At 39.5% G+C, this 10,872-nt stretch overlaps 1 protein-coding gene across 5 annotated transcripts in view; it reads left to right on the top strand.

Moving 5' to 3' along the window:
• OPN4 (opsin 4) overlaps positions 1-10,199 on the top strand; it is a 61,881-nt gene extending 51,682 nt beyond the window's left edge. For all 5 annotated transcript variants that reach the window (XM_072995107.2, XM_020805958.3, XM_078390973.1 and 2 more), the window contains one exon: positions 5,411-10,199. In XM_072995107.2, the coding sequence (XP_072851208.2) occupies positions 5,411-5,698 (288 nt within the window). In that variant the 3' untranslated portion in view covers positions 5,699-10,199. The remainder of the gene's footprint in view (positions 1-5,410) is intronic.
• Positions 10,200-10,872: the final 673 nt, after the last annotated feature.

Consider the following 10,872-nt stretch of genomic DNA (forward strand, 5'->3'; position numbering starts at 1 on the left):
AGGATTAAATATTGCATCTTTATTTTTTAAGTATTTGGACATTAGAATCTCTACAAATTTAGCCAAATTGAAGAGACTCAATCATAAACAGAAATTATGTTCCTTAATAGTCTAAATTAAGCATGTCCCAGTTAGGAAGGACTGGTATAAAGAAACTCAATACACTTCCCAAATTAATGTTTCATTATAAATCTTCCCTATATGATTATCATATAAAATGATCAAGAGCTGGCAAACACTGATAAACAAATTATTTTGAAAACAATTTTTAAAATCTAGAATTTCTAAAAAATGTATAATGTATTCAAAGCAAAGCGTGCTGCTTATATACGGCCCCATAGTGCTTCAAGCACTCTCTGGGCGGTTTACAAGTTAATTATGCAGGCTACACATTGCCCCCCAGGGAGCTAAGTACTCATTTTACCGACCTCAGAAGGATAGAAGGGTGAGTCAACCTTGAGCCGGCTACCTGGGATTGAACCCCAGGTCGTGAGCACAGTTTTGGCTGCAGTACAGCAGTTTAACCACTGCGCCACGAGGCTCCTAAAGCTATAAGGGGTGGCAAGGAAATGACAGATATAGTTAAACATCAGGATGCTTTTTATCTTCATAGAATTGTAGCTGTGAAACCTAACAACTTGAGTAGGTGGAAACAGAATCCTTAATGACAGAAAAAAAATGTTTATAGCACTGAGTTGCTCTGAAGTTACCAAGATTAACAATCTATTTCTTTAGCTGCATTACTCATAGAAAAGAAATGGCATTAAAAAAAGGCACTTTTGCTTTCACTCCTTACTCCAATTATTTTCTTTTATCACCACCCCCTTTTTGCCACCACAACAGAAGTATTCAATTCTCAAACTGGAATCTATTGGGGTTATCAACAAATTAAAGAGAAATACCAGTTGTCTCAGGCTTGTGGTTCCATATTTACCAGACTTTGCATGTTGCTAACATGGAGGAAATAAAAGAACAAGCCAATCAGCCTCTCACACCTTTGTGAGCAACTTCTAAAAATAAAATTAAAATAAAATAAATTAAAATAATAACACGCACACACACACACACACACACACACACACACACACACACACACGGGAATTGGGATGTGGGTTATTCCATTCTAGTGGAGACATGGAATAGTAACGCACTTGTACCCATTTCTGTGTGAGTTGTTAGATGAACTACTATAAAATTATCTGTTACTGCCATTTAATCCTAATTAGGCATACCTATATTTCTAACAAATATTTCAGTTTGTGCTGTAGAGATGCAGAAAACTGTAGTCTTTCTCACCCATGTGGTGAACCTCCTCAGAAACAGCTAAATTCTGGGCTCTCATATACAGTATAATTGAACATGTTACTAATAAAAAAAATTATTTTGATCTGGCTTTGGCATTCCTAAATATCTGTGGGTGACACTTTAAACTACTTTGGCATTTTAAAAATGGATTAATGTTAGCAGCTGGGTTTTTAAAAGATTATATTGCTATGTCATTACTAATATGCAAGTTTTAATTCAATTTAATTCCTTTTAAATCTTTCAGAAATAGAAAAATGCCCCCAAGGTCCTGAAAGTAACATTTGTAAAATAACAATAAACATTATTTGCCTCCCTATATAACATGTTTGTATTAATGTTATAAATAGAAAGAACAGAATTTAATTATTTGCCTCACTACACCCAAAAGTAACACATTGCAAGTCACATCAATATTCAGGAAGGCTTTCTTAACATCATCACACTTCATGTTTTTTTTAAAAATGATCTTCACCTGTTCAGCTTATGGGTATCATCATACTCTTATCCACAACAGCCCTACCCCACCTGAAATTGCAAACATCAATGCATCATGAATGGAAACTAAAGAAACAAAACAAAAGAAAACAAGACAAAAAGATGTGGCATCTTAAAGACTATTATATTTTAATGTAAGCTTTTGTGGACACGTCCACTTCATCAGACTTATGGAAAGAGAATGAAATAGCAGTTTCACAAGCAGAACATTCTAAATATCAATAGAATCTTGGGCAATAGTACATCTACATGCAGTAATTTATGGCCTATGTGTTTTAGGGCAGTGGTTCTTAACCTTTGTTACTTGGATGCTTTTGAACTGCAACTCCCAGAAACCCCAGTCAGGACAGCTGGTGGTGAAGGCTTCTGGGAGTTGCAGTCCAAAACTCCTGAGTAACCCAAGGTTAAGAACCAGTGTTTTAGGGCATTGTTGTAAATTTTCCTCCAGAAGACAGAAAACAGACACCAGGCCTGAGCAAAGATGGGGGGGGGAGAGAGAAGAGAGAGAGATGGGATGGGGCAGGGCATTGAGACTGGAGATTTAGTTAAAACACAAGAGGGGGGGAAGAATATATAAAAGTAAATGACAAAGAAATCACATGTAGATAATGTAGAGAATACTGACAGTTTTTTACCTTTGAGACTTGTGATGAGAGAGGGGCTTGGTAGTTATGAAGAAAATAACAATGGCAGTAGATGACAGCAGAAGTATTACATTTGATAATGATGTAAGAAATGCAGATTTATTTACAGTCCATTTACAGTGGTGCCCCGCATAGCGACGTTAATCCATTCCGGATTAATCATCGCTATGCAGAAACATCGCTAAACGGATCGAAAAACCCATAGGAACGCATTAAACTTGGTTTAATGCGTTCCTATGGGGCCCAAACGCACCGTTCAGCGAAGTTCCTCCATAGCGCCGCCATTTTCGCGACCTCGGTAAGCGAGGGCAGGGCGCGAAAAGACTTGCGGCAGCCATTTTGGGCACCTGGTGGCCATTTTGGAACCGCCGATCAGCTGTTTAAAAAAACATCGCAATGCGAAGATTGGTAAGCGAAACGCTTACCGATCATTGCAATGCAAGTTTTGCCTATGTAAACATCGCAATGCGATCGCTTTTCCGATCGCAAAAGCGACATCGCTATGCGGATTCGTTGTTAAACGGTGCACTCGTTAAGCGAGGCACCACTGTATATGGATGTCCATCATGCGTATACATTTACCTCAGCTGTTTGCCTCTGTGTTCTTGGATTGTAATCATTCTGTTTTAAAATAGTGACTTTCAAATTTTCTACCAAGTGTCCAACCTGAAATGGTTGGAGACAGTTTTCTGTGTGTTGTGGTTTCTGATGTCAGATTTATGACCATTGACCTGTTTCTGTAGAGATTGTCCTGTTTGTCCTATACAGAGGGGCATTGTTGACAAAAGATGACATAGATCACATTACGTGAGGAGCAAGTAAAGGTGCCTTTGATATTGTATGAGGCATTGTTACAAAATGATATATAATACAATGTACAAATATAGTACAGTACTCACCTCACATGATTAAGGAACAAATCAACAAAGCAAGACACATACCCAGAAATAATTTACTGCAAGACAGACTCAGAAGACAAAATGACACAACACTGCTAGTTGTCACTTACAGTCCACAACTGAGACCACTGACATGCGTCTTAAACTATCTCCAGTCCATCTTTGACAAAAACACTTCACTCTCCAAAGCCCTTAGTGGAAGACCCATATTCGCCTACAGATAACGCCCCCAACCTCAAGCAAATATAAAAGCAGAAAGGACCACAAAACAGCAACACGGATGGGGGGGGAACTAAACCCTGCCACAGACCCAGATGCCAACTCTGCCCACACATTGATTTTGGCAGCATGATTGCAGGACCTAAAAATGAAAAAAAATTGACCTAAATTTTTTCTGTCTCCTGGAAGAAAGTTTACAACAGTGCCCTAAAACACATAGGCCATGAATTATTGCATGTAGATCTGTGAAGATTCTCAGTCATCCAGGTGAGGTTATCTGGAAGTTGAGTTATGACAACTGGATTTCTTTCATATTAGGTTGAAACGTTTCGTTACTCGTCCAAGTAGCTTCTTCAGTCTGAGGAGAGTTGGTCGGAGACCCCTAATACATTTTTCACATTGGTTTCACTTCCCCCTAGTCTGAATAGGCTCATTAGATGGACAAAGGACAGAGAGTATATGCATTGGACCGCATATACTATATTGCTCTGTTCTGTTTTGCTGTCTGGTCTTTTGGGTGGATGAGTCTCTGCTTTAATGTGTTTGTGGGTTTGAAGTGCACGAGTATGTGGTGTTTACTAAAAATCCTTTTGAGCTTTTCAGTCACACCTGCCATGTAAGAAATGACCAGGAAGTTGAGTCATGGTGACTGGACTTATTTCTTGTTATGCTGAAATATTTCGCTACTCATCCAAATAGCTTCTTCAGACTGAAGAAACTACTTGGATGGGTAGAAAAACTTTTCAGACTAACAAGAAAGATCACCTGGATGATCAAGAATCTTCACAGAAGGAATGACCAGGTTCTTCCATCTGCTCTGGGTCTCAGATTGTTCCATTGTCCTGCTGGGCTGGGACATTGACCTGTTGAAGGCCCATTTTGGATATCCACAGGCCTGTAGGGCTGTCTTCAGATGTCTGTCTTCCTTCTTCTTGACTTCTGTGGAGGTGGGGACATTTCTTGTTCCGTGGTTAAGCACACTGATGTCCCCTAGTTTGTATTGATCAGTGTGTGTAGGTTTTCTGTAAATTAGCAATGTTCCTTCATTTGAAGGATAAAGGACACTCATTTAATGGCCAAGATGTACCCATTTTGGACTGAGAAGACAGGTGGTTTGAGAGAGAAGTCAGGGAGGCCCTACATGTGCATACAGAAAATCCCCCACTCAGCAGGGGTGGGGGCCTTAGACACAATCTATTTCCTACTTATAATGCTGCCCTTTCATCAGTCCCAGAAAGATCAGGACTATATCCACCAGAAGGGCCACTGTTAACAGCCCATGACAATGGGTGGAGAAGGACTGCAAAAGTAGGATTGTCACTCACTCCCCCTCCTTTGTCCGTCTAATGAGCCGATTCAGATCAGGGGGAAGTGAAACCAACATGGAGAATATATCAGAATATATCAGGACTCAACTTCCAGATACTGCATGTAGATATATCATTCCCCAAAATCCAATGGCTATTTAGAATGTTCTACTTGTGAAACTGCTATTTCATTCTACATTTCATTCTGTTATCATATGTCTGACGAAGTGCACATGTCCACGAAAGCTTACTGCCATATGTTTTTGTCTTGTTTTTGTTTGGTTTTTTGGATTTTGCTTGATATCCTTCCACAAACTAACACTGCTACCTCCCCCAAAACTAGAAGTATTTCTCTTCTTTGCATTTTATTAGTTTCTTTTCTTGACTGACTCCACTCTTTGTATGTACATTATCCTGAGGCTTGGTTTGACTTGACGGGATAGAGTCTCAGGCTGTCTTTTTTTAATCCGATGCGGCTTTCTTTTTTCCTGGTGACAACTCAGGCACTTAATGGGTTTAAATATTTTCCTTAATGCAATAGGCAGGTGAAGATTTGAATGCTTTTGGATGGAGAAGGGAAGACTCTTATTATGGACCATCTACAGCAGCCCAGATACCCAGCATCATTGTGACCTTCAGCAATGTCCAGAGAACAGACCTGCCTTTGGAATCCAATTCAGATGTGATCAACTCCAGGACCAGTGGCTATAGCTGGGAGAGAAACTCCAGCACCCACCTAGAATGGCTGTGTCAGGGTAGTGCCTTAGCTCCTACCTCAGGAAAAAGTATGTGTCAGCTTAGTGTAGAAAATCTTCCAAAACTACTTTGAACCAGATGAAAAATAATAAATCCCTTTTCTATGTGGACTTGAAACCAGTTCTGTAAATCTGTCAAGAAGACAAGGTGTGCATTCATCATCTTTTTATGGTAGTTTGTTTTCTACATTGGTGATTTTTCTACCAGACCTCATTGAAGGTCAAACTAGATGATACATTTAGCATTTCAAAAGGAGTGCTCTCTGAAGTGGTAAAAAAAAAAGTCAGTTTGTTAGCATGTGATTTTCTTCACCTATGTATCTTGTATTTAGTGTCCTTTTTTTTGCAGATTGTTCACCGGAATATAAACATGAATTTAATTTGCAAGTCTGACTGTTATGGCACATGTCTCACAGGAAAATCTACTTTGAGCCTTGCCAGCTTGTGAGGAGAAAGTCACTGAAAGCCCAATACATTATATGGATCTAGCCTCCAGATGCTTTCTCAGCAGTCCTATAGCTTTGGACTCCCTTCCTTTCCCTTTTAGTTGTTTTCTCCCCCAAATTAGTTGTTTTCTCTTTACCCCCTCCCTGTAGTGTCATGAGCAACAGAAATTCTGCCAGACTCTTTTCTATATCAACCACATGGCCCGTCCAGTACATTTTGCCACCTGAGCTGAAGGACAAAATGGTAGAATAGAATAGAATAACACGTTGTTGTCATTGCACGTGCAACAAAATCACCAGAGTGCTATCTTGACAGTGCATCACTCATTCAGCTAAAACTCCATGTAATCTCCTTACAAAATTCCAACATAATGGTAGTCACCATTTTTAGAACTCCCCAGATATGGGAGCTGAATGGCATGGTAGTTTAACACTTGGCAAGAGGACAACAGTCTTGCCTACCACACCTGAGGGAAGCAAGTTAGTTTAGAGTAGTGATCCCCAACCTTGGGCCTCCAGATGTTCTTGGACTACAACTCCCAGAAGCCTTCACCACCACTTCTGCTGGTCAGGATTTCTGGGAGCTGAAATCCAAGAACATCTGGAGGCCCAAGGTTGGGGGATCACTGGTTTACAGAATATAGAGCAGGTCAGACACATGGTTCTGTCCTTTAAAAATTTAATGAAATTTCTTCCTCCTCCCATCCCCACCACCTGCTGTCTCAAATAGCCATGCAAATTTGCATAATGCTAGGCCCAGGCCTGCCAGCTGCTCACTCTAGTTCACTATCCAGCAAACCAAGAACATGGAAACACCAGTACACCAAAATTACTGACTGAGTGAACTGATCTCACAGTAGAACTCTGTTACCTGCCCACCCTTTTTATTTGTATCACATAGAAGAAAGAGGACTTGGACTTAAATCCAGTTAAGTATCCACTAGAGTAGACTTACTTAGTGGAAGGAAGCTACATAAGTGTTGACTTAGCAAGTTTCTATTATCAAGTCTGCTCTAGCTGGGATTTCCATTTGGACTGAGGCCATCATATTTAGATAATCTTCCCAGATACAAAACAATTATTGGTTTAATGAGTTCTTTATGAAGAAGGAAGGAAGGAAGGAAGGAAGGAAGGAAGGAAGGAAGGAAGGAAGGAAGGAAGGAAGGAAGGAAGGAAGGAAGGAGAAGATTGTTTCATTTTCTCCTGAACTGTAAGGATTTAATCTAGAGATGGGCATGAATCAGAAAATTTGTGATTCATTTTGATTCATGATTTGTCAAGGTCAACAAATCTTAAACGACAAATTTATGAATTTTTTCAGAAAAATCGATAAATTGATTTGTCAATTTGTTTTTTGTTTTTTTTTTTACTTTAAAACCCTATAAAATGCCTTGGGGGCTGCTTGACAGCCAAATGAATTGCTGAATCAAACATCACTACATTGCATTGATTTGTGATTCATCAGGACATTGATTTGTGTGAATACAAATCAATGAATTCATGATTTTCGAATGAATTTGGCAATTTTTTTTAAATGCATACCCATCTCTAATTTAATTTGCTAGTATAATTATTTATAATTATTTAATTGTTATAAATTTTTCTTGAACTTGTTATCCTTTATGTTGTAAGCTGCCTAGAGTGGTAGAAATGACTAGATAGGTGGGGTATAAATACAATAAATAAATAATAAATAAATAAATATAAGGTGTCCCCAAATGGATCTAAATGCTTGAAAAATTCGTAAGAAGAGGAGGGGTATGGCAAAGCTCCTATTGTTTTTCAGAGGGAGAGAAAGGGGATTAAAATCACCTTCCGTGCTTTCTCAGTTGAAAAATATGGTCCCTGTTTGAAAGAGATAATGATAGTTGCTGAATAGGGAAGTAGTGCACGAGTGTATCTTCATACAAGCTCCTCTACTGACTCTATGGTAAAGTGATGTTTGTTTATTCCTCTCCTGCTGTTTTTACAAGGCTACTGCTGTGTGGTGTCTGTTTTAATAAGAAAAATAGGAGAAAAGAGGCAATGGGGGAGACGTTTCACTATCTGGCAATTTTAAAGTAGGTCATGTTTATAAGTAGTCCATCTTTGCCTTCATGCACCTTATGTACCGCATTCTCTATCATACTGCTGTTAAAAAGCTGAGGTTTAAAAGCAAAAGAACCAGATATTACCCCTAAGAGCTGGTCCACACATGGTCGTTGTGTGGACAGTCTCTGTCTCTCGTACTGATTACGCACCATCAGCCACAGATCCTAACTGTTTGGCATGAAGTCCTGTAAGTTCCATCTGGAAAGGCATCAAGCAAGGAAAAAGCCTAGAACAGTCAGTGTACTGACACTCTCAGATATGTCAGACTACAGCTCCCATAAGCCCACAATACCAGAAGAGTTGAGGGGGGCTGTTTAGGGGCTTCCAACAGCAATCCAGTGCTCAGAATGAAAAGGATCTTATAGCTTTATAGCCAGGACTGACATGAGACAGGTGTTGCAGAATGAAGGACAGGTCACAGTTTCTGTGGGAGGCCTTGGAGTCTACTCTCTGTTGCATTATACAAGGGGAAATGCAGTCCAAGTCTGATTTAAGCCTGTTTTCAAGAAGGGAGAACAGAGGCCTTGTTAATGCAGTTAGCACTTTGATAGCAGACTTAGCAGTCCTGTACAAATCACCTAGTCACAGATGTACCCTATCATAATGAGATGCTTTAGATTTCTTCTTAAAGATAGTCATTATTTCCAATTTTACATCTATACATACAAATTAGCACATGTATATGTCACACAGATCCGTGCCCTCCTTTGTTAGGGGGACACTTTTCTCTTGTGTGTGAAGTGTCCATCCTGGGTATATGTTCTGCATGATGAACATCCCAGATTCAGTCCCTGGTATCTCCCACAAGGACTTGGAGAACCTGAAAGCTTGGAGAACCACCTCTAGCTGGTGCAGACCGGCTTTTCTGAACTTGGTACCTTCATCATGTGGGTGGATTATAGGCTAGCAAAGGCAATAGTAAACCAGATGGACTACTGATCTCATTCAGTATAAGAGAACTTCTGAAGTTCTTAATTACCTAATTCTCAGAATGAAAAAAAATCCCTATAGTAATACATCCTGTCTTAAATAAAGTGATGCTCAATGTTTATATGGAGTGAGAAATCGAGATACAGTATTCAGTCTGGATTCAGAAAGCAGGAGACACTAGATACTATACTGCAAATAGACGTTGGTTTAAGGAACATACCAATAATTTCAGAAGAAAAATAGATGACTGTACAGCCTTGTATATAGCAGATGTTCTCCTTTTTAAACTATCACAGTCTGTGTTAAGACAGCTATAACGAGGGGATGGGACTAGTTTGTTCCTTTCTTTAGCTACCAGGTGGCACTAGACATAGCTGTTTTTGAATAAATGGGGTTTTCTATAGTTGTGTTCTTGTTGCAGAAAAACAAAATGTTTCTGGTCCAGTTTCCCGACCTGTGGGAAGCCTTAGATGACATGGGCCATATGCATATTAATCTGCTTAAGTAATTAATCTACTCTTGTTCCAGCAGAGATGGAAGTAATCAGTAGTGCCTATAGGCATACCCTTATGGTTGCTTTGTGAACCATTCTGCTGTAGGTATCATGGGGAGGAGGGAGAGAAGCTCAGGACTCAGTGCTTAAAACAGAGCTAATATAGTAATCTAAATATTATAGTAATGCAGACATATCCATCACGTGAAAGGCATTTCATATATTCTCTGCATGATATCTATAATACACGTTCTGTGATTCTGTCAGCAAGATGAGGGAAGGGAGACCTTCCACCTTTGTGTCATCATAACTACTCATTTCTGGCCAAAGAGCCACTAAGAAGAAAAGCAACCCCAATTCTGCTGACATGTTCCCAGTAATAGTTTCTGTCCCTCTTTCTTCCCTCCTCCTGAACCTGACAGAAACTGTAGCTGATACAGGACAGTATCATCACAGCAAAAGGCACTGCAGATTCTCTTGCCAGCCAGACATGAGTCATTGTCTTTTGGCACTGATAACATATCTAGAATGTATTTTGTGGTATTTTATTATTTTGAATATCTAGATGTACCTTTCTTTTTAAAAAATAAACAAAATATGTATAAAACCCTACAAGCTGCCTGTAGTTTGCCAAATATCTGTCTTGTTCTGTTATTATTTCCTCTGTCATTACTTTGGGACTGAAAACAAGATTATGAGGTCAACAAGGAAAGAAGGAAAGACGTATATTAAAAACAAGATCATTGTTCCCCCTAATCAAAATAAAAAAGATTAAAGTGATGTATTAAAATTCCCCCTTCTTCTGTTAGTGCAGAATATTGGTCTCAAACACAAGGTACAGTAGATAGTAAATTAATCAACTGTAAGAAGTTGTCATCCAGTCCCTCCCATTCCCAAAGGAAATTCAGAAATTGTGAACTCTATCCCTGTACACAATGGCTCCAAAAATGAGCACCAGGCTCTTCTCGGACTACAGTTCCCAGAAGACCTATGCATTGGTTGTGTCACGTAGGGATTCTGGTAGTTGCAATGCAAGAAAATCTGAGTCCTCATGTTCGGGAATTACTGGTATACTGTATATCAGCTGCATCCCTCCTGATGTGCACTCTTAGGGCGCCTATGAGCAAGAGATTTAGAGAGAAGAACATTCACCAGTCACATATCTCTGCTGCAAAGGAGCATCAGGAATGCATTTGGGATTTTCACACCTGTACAAGGTCAAGCCCTGATAGAGGAGTGGGTAAAATATTTGGAATCATAGCAGAAGCCTTTGAGCTACTCTGTCAAA

The sequence above is a fragment of the Pogona vitticeps genome, chromosome 3 (assembly GCF_051106095.1).
Source record: "Pogona vitticeps strain Pit_001003342236 chromosome 3, PviZW2.1, whole genome shotgun sequence".
NCBI lineage: Eukaryota > Metazoa > Chordata > Lepidosauria > Squamata > Agamidae > Pogona > Pogona vitticeps.